At 35.9% G+C, this 19492-nt stretch overlaps 2 protein-coding genes across 2 annotated transcripts; one reads left to right on the top strand and one right to left on the bottom strand.

Annotated features, from left to right (window-relative positions):
* Positions 1-8695: 8695 nt before the first annotated feature.
* On the bottom strand, positions 8696-13942 carry LOC130800190 (uncharacterized). Its single transcript, XM_057663585.1, has 10 exons — positions 13608-13942; positions 12156-12320; positions 11677-11857; positions 11523-11579; positions 11172-11242; positions 10708-10786; positions 10532-10591; positions 9840-9925; positions 9673-9733; positions 8696-9385 (listed from the first exon to the last, which is right to left on the bottom strand). The coding sequence occupies exons 1-10, from the start codon at positions 13796-13798 to the stop codon at positions 9002-9004; spliced, it is 1335 nt and encodes a 444-aa protein (XP_057519568.1). The 5' UTR covers positions 13799-13942; the 3' UTR covers positions 8696-9001.
* Positions 13943-15224: 1282 nt separating this feature from the next.
* On the top strand, positions 15225-17034 carry LOC130800109 (uncharacterized). The gene is made up of 3 exons (XM_057663460.1): positions 15225-16096; positions 16166-16943; positions 16993-17034. The coding sequence occupies exons 1-3, from the start codon at positions 15225-15227 to the stop codon at positions 17032-17034; spliced, it is 1692 nt and encodes a 563-aa protein (XP_057519443.1).
* The last annotated feature ends 2458 nt before the right edge of the window (positions 17035-19492 follow it).

Below are 19492 nucleotides of genomic sequence, written 5' to 3'. Positions count from 1 at the left end.
TATAATTTTTAATTGAAATTTTAATAGTAAATTTTAGAAAGTTATCCTAAATTCGAGTTGATTATGGCTATTAACCCTTAATAGTCTTTTTTAATGGATCGAAATCAGTTATAAATCAGAAAAGAAGTGTAATTTTCGACATAATTAACTAAATATGTTAGATTTAAATCAAGGAGTTTTTAACTCATTTATATATGATCTGAACTCGAATCCACCCCAGTTAATATCAATTACAAAGTATTTGGAATTAACATCATCATTATCATCATCATCATATCCAGTATATACCGTTCATAGGAATTATAATCAGGGTCTGGGAAGGGAAGAAAGACGGCAACTCATACCCATAAAGTAGAGTGCGATCAAAAAGTCCCTCAGCTTAAGAAAAAACTTCAGAGATAATATAGCTATCCAAAAATCTGTAACTTACAACACACGTCCACTATTAATAATAATGTAGGAAAGGATAATAAATACGTATTTGGAGTTTACATGCCTTGCCTAAATGGCATAATGACATGGTGTTCCCTACATATGGAGATAGTTCTATTTTCCAATTTACATTTGCTATTTGTATGTTTGTGGCCTTCTTGTGGCATAACAATGTCCAATTTTGGTTGCCCAAATATTTAGTGACTTGACGACCATGCTACGTGACTGTCATGCTAGCTAACCATGATTGATATTTTTGGTTAATCACTATTTTGAGATATCTTTTGCATTCGATAATATGTTTGCACATATATTTTGTCCACAATGTTAACTTTGATTTTCCTCGGTAATTATTTTCTTTAACGTAGTCCGCTTCATATTATCAACATTAAAATTTATTCAAAATCATTTTTATTGTGTAATTGCCGCATAAGCTCAAAACCCCATATATACCTTATGACAGGATAGTAGAAAACTTTAAATCATTTCAACTGATGATGTACTTGACGTTGTTTATGTTTATAACATGAATTAACCCATATTATTAACTATCAGTATATAAGAATATATGATCTATTTTGAAACCTTATGCATACACTATTATATACGTGTTTTGCGTTTTATAATTGATCATGCACAAGAAAATTCAATTTGATTTTTTTGAATAATAAAAACTTTAATATTGGCAATATTATCATGATACTTAATATTAAATTAATACAATAATTTAAAGGAATTTTTCAAAATTTATCTGATGGAATTAACTATTACATGAAAGTAAAATGGATGAATTTCCATACCAAATTTATATAAAATAATTGAAGATTTATTTAAGTAATGATGTTAAATAAATGTGTTTGTAACCACTCCAAAACACCCTTCTCTTTCACTCAAAAAAGAAAAGAAGTCTTGAAAATGAATTGAATTCTTATAACTAAAATAGTATCAAAAATGGAAAGAGAGTAATTATCCAATAGCCTTATCTCTTTGGATGAAGTCATTCTCATAATTGTAGCCTTTGGTACATCTCTTTCAACTTGCACATAACATCAATTACAATACAAAACAAGATGTCATCATAAGTTTCATTTGTCTTCATTTTCATTTGGAAATATCAATTTCTTTGGGTCCCACTTCACATGCCCCCCTTCTTTTCCTTAATCTTTGATTGTTTAATAGACCCTTATTACCTTAATTAAGATAATCATATTTTTTAAGTGAAATGTTTTTGAAAATAATTAAAATGATAATTTTATTAATTATTTGCTAATTCCTAAATGGTTGATTTTGTTATCTTCAATGAACATTGTACAATCAACTATTCTTCATCCAGTAAGAATTGAATTTTATCTTAGTTGAATTAAACACTTCTATTATTTTCTTCAAGTAAAATTCTGAGTTCGATTCTCATTTAACTCTTTTTTTATCAGGAAATATTTCATATAATTTCAAGGGTACATGATGTGATCATCTTATTTTATTTAATTGATATTAAATCATCAAATCACATCCTTGTGGTTAGTTAAAGGTTCGTGATAATTTTTTATTATACTTTTTCTAATTTAATCGACATATTTCTTTTTTACCCTATCTATTATAATGTAATTAATGTATTTTTTTTACACGATTTATTACAAATCATAATATATTGTGTGTTGTACGATTTGAAAACATGCAATCTATATTATATTCAATACTTTAATTTTCTTAGAGCCTCACGCATTGAAAAATCAAAAATATACAATTCCTAAAACATCAACTAACTTAGGGAAGACAATAAGGTAACCTTTTCTCTTAAAAAATTAAAACTTTTAATTTTATCATGATTAATAATTTACATGTTGATCCTCGCTCCTACTTTTATTATTCTCTAAAAACAACTTAAACTCTTTAAATTACTTTTGTTTGTCCATTTTCTTTTTTCATTTTTAAAATAAATTTAAACTCTCAATATTTTTTAGATACACATCATAAAAAATTATACTAATAATTATATAATAAAAAATTACGTATTAAGACAAATTTAATTAGATTCTATCATGTGTATATTTTATCTTTAATATATCCCTTAAAATCCTAAAGTGTAATTTAACAATTGAATTTTCTTTTGTTCTCAGGTTTAATTTTATAAAAGAAGCTGTTAACCTCTTATACAAAACCAAAATCGCAAAAGTAGGAAAATTTGGATTGATACTAAAGTGGACGAACATTTATGGAGAGTGTTGGCCATTAATTTCATGAAAAAGCAATATAAGAATCTAATAATTTTCATGGTGTTGGCCTTCAATTTTTAAGAACAAAAATAATTTCATGGTTGCTCATAATTAATGTGAAGCAACCATTACATTAGAAGTAATTTTGCATCCGCAATTGGTTTGACTTAAAAGCCCTACTCTTGGGGGAACAATCCCTATCAATCACCATAAAACAGTAAATGAAAAATATTTTAAAACTTATCCCATAAGATATCTTTAAGGTGGATTTATCATTAGATATATCTTGCTCATGAAATTTAAGGTCTCAAGAAATAATAAAAACAACAATCCATCTTTTAAAGTGGACTAGATAGAAAAATATAAGATGATGGTATGGAAATTTATCCGCATCTTTTAGAAAAAAAAAACCCTATTCGAACCCTACCTTGTGCGGAATATTAGGAATGTCTTTTATCTTTACTTTCTGAAGTTATAAAAATTTATTTGAAGAATAAAATAATTCATTGAAAATATAAAAATCAAATTTCAAAAATATTAGTCAAATTTAAAATATATACAATATAAAATAATTAATTTTAACTTTATACAGCTATGTCCGGATAAAAAGTTAAAATGAAAATATAAAATATTAAGTATATGTGTTATTCCATACTTTTATAATAAAATTTTAACTTAATATTTAAATAATAATAATAATAATAATAATAATAATAATCTTATTTGCACCCGACTTTCAAAAGTTCTTGGTTCCATTATTAGTTTGAATCAAGGGGCTTTTGTCAAAGGGAGAACTATTTCCCACAACATTTTATTATGTCAGAACCTGGTCAGACACTATTCACGCGAGGGTTGTTATCCTAGTTGTTTGATTAACGTAGACATTAGAAAGGCGTATGACACACTGAATTGGTTGTTTATCAGGGACATAATTTGTGGCTTGTATTACCTCCACACAGTATGCCTTGTTGTTGATTAATGGCTCCTCGTCTAATGTTTCTAAGGCTAAGAGTGTAAGGGTGACCTTACTTCCATTAAGTTGCTATGTCATGCTCTTGAGAAGTTTGCTCAAACATCTGGTCTATGTCCTAACTTGGCCAAATCGGCCATCTATCTTGCTGGCGTTCCTTTAGAGGTTCCATCTCATTTTGCTCAAGAGGTGCAACTTCCTCTTGATTCCCTCCCTTTTAAATACCTTAGTATACCCCTCAAACAAAGAAGATCCCTGCAGCTGATTGTGAGGCTCTAGTGGACAAAATGACTATTCGTATTAGAGTCTGGTATGCTAGGAACTTGTCTTATACTGCTAGACTTCAGTTGATTATTTCTGTCCTTACGGGTACTTCCTTCTGGTGTTAATTATTCATTCTTCCCAAAGTGGTCATCAAACGGGTTAATGCCATTTGTCGTTCTTATCTGTGGTTTGGTGTTCACAACAATGACACTGTTGGCAAGGTTAACTGGAATCATGTTTGTAGGCCTAAGAATGTAGAAGGCCTTGGTATTAGGAACCTTGATGTTTAGAACATTGCTACTGTTGGGAAGCTTCCGTGGCATATTAGCTCCCTATAGGAGTCGTTATGGGTAAGGTGGGTCCACGGTCTATACTAAGGGTGCTAGCTGGGCTATCTTCAACCCTCCTCCTACAACTAGTTGGGCTCTTAGGAAGCTTTGTGGAATTAAAGATAAGCTCAGTCGTTTTATAAGTCTCACTACATATAGCATCCAGGAGGTTTATAAGGACTGTTTAGATCTAGGCCAACCTGTGCGATCACTGGGTATGGCATAGACTCAATACTCCTAGAGAGAGATTTGTTTCGTGATTGGTTATGCTTGGAAAACTTGTTACAAAAAACAATTTTGTTCGTTTTGGTTGGTTACAGATGACTTGTACCCCTTGTATTGGTCTTCGACTGAATCAGTTCATCATTTATTCTTCATCTGTTGGTATAGTAAGCTCTATCTACGGGGGCTTGAACTTTGGCTACAGCAACGATTGAGACTTACTTCCATTCATGATATTGATCCCAGAAAGTGGCGTGCTTCCAAGATCAAAAGGCAAGTTGTGTTGGTTAGTATCTGCAGCTTGATTTACCACTTGTGGTAGGCTCGTTATGAGGTTGTTTGGCAATACAAGCTCAAACACCCTGATTTTGTCTTGAGGAGTATTGCTGATGAGGTGCAGCTGAGAGTGCACTCCTTGTTGCCTAGTCTAGTTGTTGCTTCTTTATTGTAATGGTTTTGTTTCTTGTTATGCTATTTTGAGCTGTTTTGTCAAACTTTTGTTCTCCTTGGTTGCTTTCTTGCTTCTGCACATGAAGAGTAAGGGTGCACAATCCTTCATCGAAGGTGAGTGCGTCTTCCATACTAATGCAATAATGGAGGAAGGGTGCTTTCCTTGTGTTTGAGCTTGTCTTTTTTTTTCGGATTAATGAAATCTTTTATTTCTAAAAAATAAAAAATAATATTAGTGATGTTTCATGTTATAATTGGACACATGATAACATCAAATATTTATGATTGTAATAGTAGCTCGAAATAGCTTCTAACCATATTATTATTCATTAGTGCTTGTCATGTTTTCAAAGACTTAAAAAGAGTCAAAATTTCAACAACGGAAATAACAAATAAATTGATGTTATATACTTATATACAAATAAAATATAACTAGATAGATACTCGTGTCATGTACGAAGATTAGAAAAAAAATGTTTTTGAGTTAAATTTATACTTGTATAATATTTGTTTTTAAAGATTATAAAGAAGGTTATTAGTTAGTATATTAAAGATTATTTACATATATCAAGATATTATTCTCTTTTATTTTGGAAATAATATTGGAAAACAATATTAGTTTTCAAATTTAGTCATGTTTCATTTTGAAAATAATATTGAAATTCTTGAAAATTTCATTTTGAAAATAATATTGAAAATCTTGAAAAATAATATAGCTTACCAAATCTTGTTCTGCACGTTATTAGAAAATAATTTTCAATGCAATTTCAGCTGCCACGTCAACATAAAATGAGCTAGAAAATTCTCGTCGATAGTCTGACACATGTTAGTCTTGTTTCTTCATTAGTAGTTATTATTATTATTATTATTATTATTATAGATAGGAAATAATATTGGAAATCATATTGGAAAATAATATTGATTTACAAATTTAGTCGCATTTCATTTCAGATTTAATATAGGAAATCAATTAGGAAAATAATACAACTTACCAAATCTTCTTCTACACGTTAAATTATAGTATATTAGGAAATAATTTTCACTGCAAATTCAGCTGCCACATCAGCATAAAATGAGGGGGAAAATTTTTGTTCAGAGTCTGACACGTGTCGGTCCTGTTTCTTAATTAGTAGTTTTTATAAATAAATTATAAATAGGAGTATTTTTTTAAGATTGCTATAATTAACTCTAAAAATTATCACATAAAAAGTCAATTATATGATTAATATTTAACTATAAACTACCAAAGTGTATTTGTTAGCTTATTGCAAACAATTATAAAATGTAGTACGCAAAAAGTATCTGCATAAATCATAAAAACTTTTACATCAAGTAAATTTCAATAAAATCAATAAGAATAAAAGAAATATTACAATTTGATGGCCCAAATGTGTTCAATATGGAATCATATGATATCATATTAAAAAAAGTAAGATTTTAAATTATTGTCAAAATAGAGAAAAGTATAAAATCAATACGACCATAAAAATAAAAAATAGTGCTAAATAAGACGAAGAAAAAACATTAATATCTAAGATCCAATTATTTAAACCCAACTGTTTTAATTAATCTTAAGCATTGATTATGACTATTAATTATGTCAAGAGATAATTAAATTTGTTGAAATCAATGGGTGTCAGGTACCATGTCAGTGACGTATACTACAGTGTAGTGTATATGTATAATAGACACCATATTAAAGATCAATCTGTTTAAATTATTTAATACGAAATAATTTTAGGGATGTGATTATAATTAGAATGGACTTAGAATAAAAATTATTGGGGCTATGAGCCTATGACAACCTATGATATACTCAATAATAATTTTAAGAACAAATTAGTAGTATGATTTTTTTTTCAAAAATATTCCACTTGTTAGCATTGAATTTTTATAAAATGCTAATAGTAACACATTTGTAAGATTTTTCCAAATGATAGCATTTAGTTTATGTCTTATCAAACTGCCGTGACATTTTTTATTATGTTTTTGTCAAGTTTCGTTTAATTCACCATTTTGAGGTTTTTACCTTCATTAAATGTTGGTTGGTGTTTTTATAACTTGCCCAAAATAATATACACCGGTAGACCTTAAATAATAGCTAGTTTGAAATTTATCATTTAATTATATGTCAATGCCTCAATGGATATAATTAATGCATTACAATTTTACTTTTAGCTATATATAATAAAGGGCTATGAATTTTCTGTTGATCATAATTTTATATGTCGTGAAGCTATGTAGAAGGAGAAAAAAGAAAATTCAAATATTAACTATGTCCATTGTAGCATAATCTTGGAGCTATATTTATTTAAATAAATTTCCCTAAATCCCTCCCACATTTTCAAGATTATGAAATTTTTTGAAGAATTATAAAAATGATAATATTAATGGCTAAGGTTGAAGTTCAACAATCACTATTATTTTTGTCTAAAAAGATGTCTCAAAATAGATAAATTAACGCTAGAATAAACTTCGTGGAATTTCTATCTAAAATTTATATAAGGATTGAATATATTTTAAAGATATTATCATATTAAAAAATACTAAAATTACTCATCAATCATACTTCTATAATATATTATTAATATTTATTTATTAAAACTCAAAATTTAATATCATTTTCCCTAGAATAATTTGAGCAGCTACTCTTGTGAGAGACCGTCTCTCAAAGAAACGACCTTAAAACAAGAAGCTCACATTCTTATTTTATCTTTAATTTATATTAAAGAGACTATTTAACCCTTATATCTAATACGTCTCTCATAACAACTTGTGTAATTAGAGTATAGTAGTATAGATGGTGGAGTAGGAGGGTATGTAACCATAAATGTAATTTGATGTGAGAGTAGCCCCAATGAGGTCAAGGTAGGGTAGTTATGACTTATAAATAGGAAAAAGGGGAAGAGAGATTATCATTTGATTTGAAAAGGTAACCACTTTCATGGATTTGTCTTTGTCTTTTAGGCCCAACCAACTACACTAATGTCTTTTTACTTGTGAATTCTCAAGACATAGGCTAGTGGGTATTAATGAATTATTGGTTTTAGCACCATAAGCATCACTTTATCAAGAAAAAGAAAATGTATTCTACCCTGTTGTATTGATTTTGCACTATTTGTAAATATATTTTTGTAAGATAAGATAAAATTTTGGTAATACATGAACACAATAGGAAATGAAAATGTGTGAATAATAAAAAAAGGTGAAAATATGAGGATTAAAAAAAATGATGCAAAACGAACATTGCTTCCTAAAATGAAAAATGAAACAAATTAAGATGGACAAAGAGAGTAACATCCCAAAGACTAAATTAAAGGGCTTGATACATTATAAGTTTGTAACCAAAGAAATCATGGTCAAATTAATCAAGTTATGTATAGTCAAATTTGTTGAGTCGATTTCAAGTTAGATTGATCTATATTCGATGTCGATAAAATTTTTAGGTCTAATAATCTTTCCTTACAAGCCGAAAAAATAGCACAATGAGTATCTTGCAACCGAATGCACCTTAGTAGACATTCATTCATTTCGCAATCAAGCACAACATAAATTAAAAACACAATTAAATTACACCTGACTCAAGTATGAGTAGCTATTTTTGAATAGTGTTCAAAACCCAAGATTCTCAATAGCCGCAACCTCTTTATCTCTTTGAGAAGGGTATGGTCAGCTATCATCCAACCCTTCATAAGCCATGTTAATAGCTTCCATAAGCGAGATATATCGGGTATATTGAGTTTATAGATGATGATATTCGAAACCCTTGATTTTTTTGGCAGATTTCCGATATAAGATAAATTGATCATGGCATATGATCACCGAGAAATCATCAGTTTAAGAGTTAACTGTAGTTGATTTAATACACAACGATAATAGCAATCAAAAGATCTCATAAATCTCACCTTGATTATACATCGACTACAAAAGAATAATCGTCTAAAAGCTTTTATGTAATGAAATTAAATGAAACGGTTCATAACGGTCTATATGAATAAGGGACTAACAAACTAACCTTCTATTGCCGGGATCAAGGCTTTGACATTGTTGTTGACAACTATAATCCTCGAGCTCGTAACTATGAGCAAAACTTCATTAAAATTCGACTGCTGATAATCTCTTTAGTGTTTGTTTTTCTTATCATTTCTGGTCTTCTTTCTGAACTCACGTTTTTCATAAGAATACTGTTTTTTTCTCAACAGATTGCTCATTGCAGCATTTACGGCATCAGCAGCAGCCGAGAAAATTGCACTCTCTACAGAAATACTGCCTTGCAACTTCTCTAGTAATTGCTCTCCGCCAGGAATCTCTTGATCTTCTAATACTTTAGGCTCAAGATCCGATTCACTAACCGTTTTATTGAGACCCGACAAAACTCTGATACGTGCAAAGGATGAAGCTTTTGAACCGGATAGATTAGAGGCGCCTGTGATCATCCACAAGTCTCCGGACAATGCCATCCCAAGTCGGGTAGGGATAAATGTTTCTCCTGGTACTAAAACCACCTGCAAAAGGGCGAGTGATCAACATTATCATGACTAGCAATATTAGACGTAATAGCGTCCGGTAGTCTACTAGGCTATCGTCATGGTGAAAAATAACGCTAGCATCATCGTATCACGACCATATTGTAATACGTTAGCGTTGTCCACCCCATACCGAAATATAGCCCGATACAACCACAAAACCATTCGTGAAAGTTGAAACCGTTGTCGTGACCGAAACTGTATTGCAATAGGCTAGTGTTGTCCACCCCATACCCGACTAAAATTAACATGTGAAATGTACCTACCTTGAGGGTGGAAAGTCTTCCAGCTGCGAGGTCACAACTCAATAGTAATATCCCCTGCAAGCTGAAAAAAAGGAACTAGATTAGAAATGTTGAACCAAACAAGAACAAGTAAATTTGTTTTAGCATTACTAGACCGAATTCAAGAACAAACATATCTAGAAACTTACCTCTGAATCGCAACTGCGACTAATGACCCATTCGCAGCACCACATAGATCAGTGACAGCAGGATGGCTTTCCTCTGATAGGCTCGCCTGCATTTAACAAGGTGAAACGAACAAATGATGCAAGATTGACGGAAGTCGCAATAGACAATGCGAAACTGCAAACAGACCGTGTCTGGGGTGGGGAAGGCCAGGGCAGGGCATGACTAACTTGATTATTTATCGGAGTTATTGGGTAACTTTTGAACATTTTGATGGGGATCATTCAGATTTCAGACACAGCATGTAGCAACATAACTCAAAAGTAGACTCCATCGCGGTTTCTGTATCGGATACTTCTAAAAAGTCTGACATTTTTGGAAGTCCAACACTACGAGAAAAAAAGATCCCATATCCTCATTTAACACGGGTTAGGAGGGATGAAATAGATATACAGTATATTACTCGATACACTTCATTTCACCTCAAGTACAAGTGTTGGATCAGTGTACATAATTCGCTAACTAATTCGCTTTTTAAATTCACGATTTGCTCAAATTTACCCAATAATAGCCCAAAACCGATCATAATTCGCTATTCTCGATTTGCGATTCGCGAGGAGATTAGCGAATCATGTGACACTGTGTCAGATTCTCAACAGATTTAATAGTTGAATAAAGGTGCTAGCAAAGATATTGCTTGTGCATACTGACCTACCTCTTTTCCAACGTCAGTTGTACAAAGAAGCGACCCAGATGTAACATCCCATAAGCAAACCTGCAGACAATGATGAAACAGAATACCATATAACTCAAGGCTGAAACCTCGCCTCTTCAGCATCGAGGGAAATAAGCTTTTAATGGTTTCAAAATTTACATAAAATTGTCACTCACGTTTGAATCACCGCTTCCTGACACAAGAAAGCCCTTTGGGAGATTTGAGTTGTGAACAAAAGTGAGACAAGACACAAACCTGGAATCAGATAACAAGAGCAGTATGAAAACTTTAGATGAATGGTAATGAAGCTGCACAGACGTAAGAATTCCTACACCATACAGTGGCTTATCTCAATAATTTAGTTAGAGCAGGATCAATTCGATAATTTATTTCGTAGTCTTCTCACTTAATCCAAAATGAAAAGTTCACATACAAACAGCTGCAAGAGTCTAATAAATCTTATTATATTCATTGGAAAGATAAAAATGTCCGGATTCCAGGGTGAAGATAAGTCGGGCAGATATCTTCCATATACATATATCCATAAGCAAAATGTCAGACTTCGCTTGTAAGACATGTTTTGTTATAGGTATTGTAGAAAACACATGATATATAGGAACAAAAGCAGTAAAACACTCACTCTGAATGACCAAGACAAAAACTCTGAATCTCATGGGCTCCTTTCAAAGGGTTCTTGGGAAACACACTAACCTGTTACAAAAACAATTTAAGGTGTACAGAGGCGGAGCAAAAATTGACAAATTTCTTAAAGGCCCTGTGTAATTTCAAAAATTATGATACTTTTCAAACAACTTTGTTGCTTTAAACACTTAACATATACTACGTAATTTAATATTGAGGCCCTCTATTATTTGGGACCTTGTGCGATCGAACATGTTGAACGTGCTCAGAACCACCCCTGAAAGTGTAATAAGTGCAAGAAATTAAGGTCTAAAAATTCATGCAAAGGTATGGAAATTAGTATTATTACACGAATTTTGAAATCTCGGTCAGCGCTGACTATGAACCGTCCATCAGGCGAGAACTCCTGCAAAGCACAAGAAGTTTATCATATGCAAGTTAGTGCTAATATAACATATGAAAGTTGTGAACTTGTGGGCACTAGGCAGTAACGACGAACATACCAGACTTGTAATGATGCTACAATAATGACCAAATAATGCCACAGCCTTTTTATTCGAGACATGCTGATTTTCGGCAACCCCCACAAGATCCACAATCCATACAACTCCAAACTTGTCTGCAAAACAGACATATTGTTCATCTTTGCTAACAGCAACTGCGCTTACCCTCTTCTCTGAGTTTCTGCTCCATCAACATTCTAAATCAAATCACTGAAGTAAACACAGGAAATCAAAGAAAACGTAGTATAAAAAGCAAAATGATTTCAAATGATATAAAAGAGAATCGCAAACAAATCAACCATCAAGATTCAAATTCATTGAAATTCATTCAACCACAAATGTCAAATGTCGGGTGATCCTTTTAATAGCTATCTTCTCCATATTGTAACATGTTACTGCCAGTTAACAACAGAAGCAGCCTAATGATATATACATCACCTTAACTCGACTCAAAATTGTAAATGGTAAGGAGAGCTTACACGGTAGAGAGGCATTGCCAAGTTTCCGTACTCCATATCTTAACAAGCTTGTCATCACCGGCAGATACCAAAAGCTTCCCCTTTTCACTGAAACGTACAGCTCTAATAGAATCTCTATGAAGCATCTCTAGGGATTCATCTGCCAGAGAGACTGAACAATTTTTTCTGCAAATGTCAATAATCCAAAGATCTCAGCTCTCCAACTTCATTCTATTGAGCATTATACAAGTAAAATCAGATGCAAAAGTCAACACTTTGCTGGAAAATCTACTACTGAACCCCCTTAAAAGACTCAAATTTTTTGATTCTTTATGGTTAATGGAAATACCATTAAAGTATTGCCCCAATGCCTAAAATAGATCCCCTAGACAAGATAAGGGGGAATAGGATGTATACAGCCTTACCCTTGCAATGTTATAATACCAAATAGGCTGTTTCCCAAAAGCTTTTATCAAATCCCAATTCATTTGCCTAAAATACACTTTGACAAATAGATAAGTTTGACATCTAAATGACATTGTTACTCACCAAAAGTTTTATGTTTTTGATACAACTCTCTGTTCAATCATCATATCATGTAATGCACAATTGTACTTAAAGACTCGTTTTGGTGAATATTTTATAGTCAATCAAATTCCCTTATTAAAGTTATGATATTATTATTAACTAATCAAATTCCCTTATACTTCAACAAATGAACCAAACTTTGACAGCTTAGTGAAATTGTTACTGTGTAAAATATAGTGATATTTCTGTTTAGTTATCAACAACAGTGATAAGATTGTATACATTCGACCATTAAATCCCGCAGTAATGGAAACCATTATAAGGTTTGGGGAATGTGTCCCACATTGGATGTATGGGCAACTAATGTGGGGATTATAGAGTAAATAAGCTCTCTCACCTAGTAGGCTAGTCTTTTGGGTGAATCCCCTTGTTTATTCTATAACAACCGCCTAATTGGATGTCACTTAATTACAATGAGTAACAGAATTTTGTTTTAATCGTCTCTAATTAATCATCATATCAAGTCTTACACAATCATCATATGCTAAAAGGCCAATTAAAGACTCAATTTTTCTAAATTTTCTAGGGTCAATCAAATTCCCACTCATCAAACTCTCAATTTCACAAGCAATCCCTTGAACCCATTTCAACAAACATTAATTTCAACACCTTCCATCAACTCCAAGCTAACTAACCCAAAATCTTAGAACTAATATCAACAATTACTATTGCTCACTCAAGGGGATCTAGACTCAAGAATGATTAGGCCATGACCAAGGTCATTTGATCAAAAACTCCATTAATATTGAAATGTGTAACATATAACACATAAGAATGGATGACGTTCTAATCGCTTAAGCACACAAGCAGAGACAATATTCTGTATATTCTAAAATCTATTACTACCCACAACCCAATATTAATTACAAAGAAAAAATAACTTACATAAGATTAAAAACGCGGAGCTCAGACCCAACAGCTACTGCAACAGATTGATCAAAGGGGTGATGAGCAATTAAAGCAGGTGCAACCTCAGTTTGTGAGTTTGAATCTCTATCATCATTCAATTGGGTATCTTCGATTTCCTTTTCCTCCATCTGGGTTCCATTTGTTTCTTTCTTAATTTGTTCCTCCATTGTAATTCTGGAATAGAAGCTAGATATTTTGAGCTTTCGATTCTTCCAAATATTGTGAGCTTTTGATTCTTCCCAAAAAATACTTAATTTAGGGTTTTGCAGGGTTTATCAAATTCCCCAAAAGTTGAACGGTCATCATAAGTCTCAAGAGTAGTAGCCGAGAGAGTATAACTGTAGAAGGCACATAAACAAATGGGCCGTTGGGCGGGCCCATGGTTAGACACAAGACTCGGTAGTTCAAAATTCAATCTTGTTAGATATCAGGATCACAAATAAGAAGGGTATATTCTCATAATATATTTATTAAATGAATTATTTAACCAAAATATAAGACTAGTCTTTTAATAAGATAGTCTCATGCAATAATTTATGGCTAATTAATATCTAACCTTATCTTCACATAATTTAACCTATTCTTCTCAATTTGCTAAACTTTTCACTTTTAGTTCCCCATGGGTTTTATATACATTTCTATTTTACGATTATTGACTAATTTTTTAATCACATTTACAAACTTAAATTTACTCTTTATTCCATTTTATTCACACATTCTTTTCATATAACTTTGTCATGGTATTGTTTTTAATTAAATAATTAGCATCATATCCCTAAAATACCCTTTGACCTTTCGGGATTTGACTTTTACTTTTAGTCAATAGGCTTTTTGGCTGGACCTCTTTTCTTCTTTGGCAGGCCCATGGGTTTTTACCTCCAGAATACTTAAATCCTTTGCCATCCCTCTCCTGTGGCTATCCTCCTTTTAAGGAGAATAACCACCCACCACCTTCCACTCTTCATGCATGCTTGGCTCTCCTTGCTTCAGATGAATAACTGTCTATTCTTCCCCTGACCAGTCTACCTCCCATTACTCCCACTACTCCCATGTTAGTCCACTTCTTCTCAGAAATAACTCCCCTTCTTCACCATTATAAATAGAGGCTACCATCAAGGAGGGAGGATCATCTGAAATAGCTTTCCTAGTATCCTTGCTTACATTACTTCCTTAGCCTTCCTAAACTCTAGCACTAGCCCTAGCAATCCCAATCCCGACCTTCCTTCTTGCATTCATTCTACAATCTGTCATTCATTAATTTCCGATCTACGTTATAACTTGAGCGTCGGAGGGGTTTTCCGGGAGATCACCCCCCGGACAAGGCTAACGTGTTGTATTGCAGGAATTCAAGTCGCTTTCTCTTATAAACCGTTTCACTTGATCACTCTTCCATCAATCTCCAGGTATTTTAAGTGTCTTTTGCACTTCCTCGTTTCATTACCGAAACAGTTTGGCGCCGTCTGTGGGGAGTTGAAACAAAAAGTCATGGCTCCTAAAAAGAATCCTACACAAACTGCAACAGTGCATAGCACAGATACAGACACTTCCGCAGGTCACGCTAACAATCAAGCCGTGACCCGTCGTGATCTGGACATGCTTGCACGAAATCTCACGGCCGCGTTCTCTGAACAACTTCGTGCCGTCATAAACAATACCCCTACTCAGCAACGAGTACTGGAAGATATGGCTGCACAGATAAAAAACCTGGAGGAACGAATCGAGCCCCATCCTGAGATACCAAAATCCCATGAATCTCAAGAAGGGAACTCGAGGACTTCCCACTCAAGCAGACGCAACAAGAACAGGCGGGAAAGGTCCAAGACTTATCCACACCCTGGCACCACAGATACACGAGATGGCGACTCCAAAACCGCCACTCCAGATGCTCGAACTTTCCTAGAGAGCAAAAAACGAAAAACGTCCGAGAGCGTCCAGTCCCTGTCAGATAAAAGAAAGGAGGAAAGAAAGAAGGCGGAACTCGCTGGTTCTAGCCGCCCCCTCATTTCCGCCACCATGCCGCGGAATGAGGCCACCAAGAGTGTCCTCCCCGAAGAACCCATATCATTAGTCTCCCCCCTGGCCATGGAGATACTAAATACACCCAATCCCGGGAAAATAAAGGTACCAAACATGGCTGCTTTCGATGGCACGTCATGCCCACAGGAGCACATGACGGCGTATAAGAATCTTATGCTGTTATACACCACCAACTCATCGTTATGGTGTAAGTTCTTTCCAACTACTCTTACAAGAGTAGCTTTGACATGGTACACCTCCCTTCCCGGAGGAAGCATCCACAAGTTTGCCCAACTAGAGGACAAGTTCTTGGGTCATTTTGTAGCCTCAAAAAGGCAGGAGAAATCAAACTTCCACCTGCTTAGTGTCACTCAGTTGGAAGGAGAATCCATATCCTCTTATCTCAAGAAATTCCATGAGGCAGTGCTGGAAGTAACTGATTTGGAGGAGTCAGTTGCGCTAAACGCCCTAATCAACGGAATGAAGGCTCAACGGCTGAAGTTCCAGTTGGTTGAAAGTCAAGTAAAAACGTATGCAGAGGCCATGAAACAATGCCAAAGCTACGTCACGGCCTCGGAGATATGTCAGGCCCATGACCCGAAACGGCGTAAATCCGAAAAGAAGGAAGCCGGATCCTCTCTTCAATCCTCACGACGTAGAGAGGAACATTCTCCAAGGGGGAAGAATTACATGCCGCGTCGTCCTGGCCCACCATCTGATATGGGACCTCCACGAGCCAGACAGGTATATGTAGCAGGAGGGGAGACTAGGACGCGGAATCTGGGGGATGGAGGCAACGACCCAATGTTCAATCGAAACAGGAGGGACATTTTCTTCGCTGTTCGAGATCAATTGCCGGCTCCACCTCCTGTTACCACCCCCTCTGATAGGCGCAACTATAATCTGTGGTGTGACTACCACAAAGAACACGGCCATACTCTGGCACAATGCCGCGAACTAAAGCGCATCTTGCATCAGTTGGCCGACGAGGGAAAACTGTCCAGGTTCATCAACAGGAGAGATTATGATGCTGGAAGAGAAGGAGAAAGGAGGCCATGGCAACAAAAACGCCGATCCCCCAAGAGGAACGAAGCCAGACGCGAAAGTTCCGACACCCAAGGAACTATCAACATAATTTTTGGGGGATACACTGAGGAATATCCCACTATCCGCGCGGCAAAAAACAGCGTCCACACTTTGCTGAAAGGACCTCCCATGGCCGCATCTAAAGGACCGGTCATGAAGTTCGATGCCACGACTTCCCAGCCGCTGCAACAACCCCATACCGACCCCCTGGTAGTCACTCTTAAAATCGGGCAAATGAAAGTCAGACGGGTGCTGGTAGATACGGGAAGCACGGCTGATCTTATTACAATGGAATGCTTGAGAAAGATGAAGTTCGAGGAGAAGCACTTGCAACCCCTAGACAAACCACTGATTGGGTTTGGAGGGAGTCAGGTCATTCCGTTGGGAACGATCATTCTCCCCGTACGGGTAGGGGAGAAAAATGAAAGCCGTACCATGCCCATACGGTTCACAGTGGTAGATCTCAACTTTCCCTACAATGCCATCATGGGGCTCCCACTCATTAACAAGATCAAGGCAGCCATCTTTCCCCATCAACTCCTGCTGCAATTCGAAACAGATAACGGGCAAGTTGGCATTCTGAAAGGAGACCAGGTGACGGCTCGCCAATGCCTCGTTAACACCCTGAAGCGCAGGTCTTCCGAGACACCTGCAAAAAGAAAGAGGGAAGACAAGGTCCCCGCTGTCATGAGCGTATACAGGGACAATCCCAACACGCATGAAAGGCCCCGCCCCATAGAACGATACGAGGAAGTAGATATGTTCAAGGGGAAACAAATCAAGATAGGGAAAGATCTTCCTGACACGGTCAAGCAGGACATAGTGGCCACCATTGCTGAATTCCGCGACGTCTTTGCTTTTTGCACGGAAGAAATGCCTGGCATCCCTACCAGTGTCGCGTGTCATAAACTTGACATCAAACCAGGCCATAAACCCGTGAAACAAAAGCTACGACATCAAGGAAGAGAGCGGACTGAGGCCGCAAAGGAGGAAGTTGAGAAGTTATTAAGAGCCGGATTTATCAAAGAATGCCAATACTCAGAGTGGCTATCCAACGTTGTTCTGGTAAAAAAACCAAATGGTAAATGGAGGATGTGTGTCGACTTCACGGACCTGAATAAGGCATGCCCCAAAGACGATTATCCACTTCCAAAGATAGATCGTCTGGTCGACTCTACGGCAGGCCATGCATTATTAAGCTTCATGGATGCCAACGCCGGCTATCATCAGATCCCATTGGCCACCGAAGATCAACCTCACACGGCCTTCATTACTAGCACAGGGGTCTATTGCTACAAGGTCATGCCCTTCGGATTAAAAAACGCGGGAGCAACTTATCAGAGGATGGTCAACAAGGTCTTCCAATCTCAGATTGGACGGAATTTAGAAGTATATGTGGATGATATGATCACAAAGAGCAAACAAGCAAGTCAGCACGCCGCGGACTTACGAGAAACCTTCCTTACCCTTCAAAAACACCAAATGAAGCTTAATCCCGACAAGTGCGTGTTTGGAGTTACCGGAGGTAAGTGCCTCGGCTTTCTGGTAGACGAGCGGGGCATTGAAGCAAATCCCGATAAGATCCAGGCCTTACAAAACATGAGATCCCCCACCTCAGTGAAAGAAGTACAAAAACTCACGGGGTGCATAGCCGCTCTCGGAAGATTCCTTTCCAAGTCTGCGGATAAATGTTCCCCCTTCTTTAAAACAATAAAACAACAGAAGTTCGAGTGGACAGCAGAAGCAGAAGAGTCCTTTCGCCAACTCAAAGAACACCTGTCCACATTACCGAAACTAGTTTCTCCCATCAAAGGGGAGAAACTAGTCCTATATGTTTCTGTCTCCGAGTATTCGTTATCCGGAGTACTGATTGCGGAAAGGGAAAAGAAACAGTTTCCCGTATACTACGTGAGTCATGCATTCCGCGGCTCTGAGGGAAACTACGGCGAAGTCGAAAAAGTCATATTCGCAATCGTTATGGCAAGCAGAAAATTGAAGCCCTACTTTCAATCCCATCAGATCATCATCCGGACTGATCAACCTTTGAAAAAGATACTGGAAGGAAAAAACAAGTCAAGCCGCGTCACAGATTGGGCAAACCAGCTAGCGGATTTCGGTATCGAATACGAGCCTCGAACGGCAATCAAAGCTCAAGCTCTGGCTGATTTCATTGCTGAAAGTACCTTCCCCTGTCATCCTGAACCCAATCAGAAGTGGAAGTTGTATGTAGATGGGTCCTCAACACAATCAGCTAGTGGAGCTGGACTCCTCATCATGTCTTCCGCGGGGGTCCGTATGGAAAGAGCAGTCAGGTTCGAGTTCGCAGCATCTAACAACGAGGCAGAATATGAAGCATTATTGATGGGATTGAGAATTTGCTACGAAGCGGGAGCGAAAAACTTGTCCGCTTTCTCTGACTCCCAATTGATCGTGGGACAAGTCAACGGAGAATTCGAAGCAAAGGATGATAGCATGAAGATGTATTTGCAGCAGGTGAAAGAATTTGTTCAAAAATTCGACAAGTTCACATTGGAGCACATTCCAAGATCCCAGAACGCACAAGCTGATTCTCTAGCAAAACTGGCCAGCTCAGCAGAAACATCCGCGGCTCGAGACATTATCTGGGAAGTACTTCCTAATCCCAGCATCAACTTCATGGTCAACACCATCGACAGATCAGATACATGGATGGAACCGTACATCGAATATTTGCGAAATCAGACGCTTCCCCAAGATAAAAGCCAGGCCAATATGCTCCA

The sequence above is a fragment of the Amaranthus tricolor genome, chromosome 14, assembly GCF_026212465.1.
Source record: "Amaranthus tricolor cultivar Red isolate AtriRed21 chromosome 14, ASM2621246v1, whole genome shotgun sequence".
In the NCBI taxonomy this organism is placed as follows: domain Eukaryota; kingdom Viridiplantae; phylum Streptophyta; class Magnoliopsida; order Caryophyllales; family Amaranthaceae; genus Amaranthus; species Amaranthus tricolor.
This window is presented reverse-complemented; position numbering and strand designations above follow the sequence as displayed.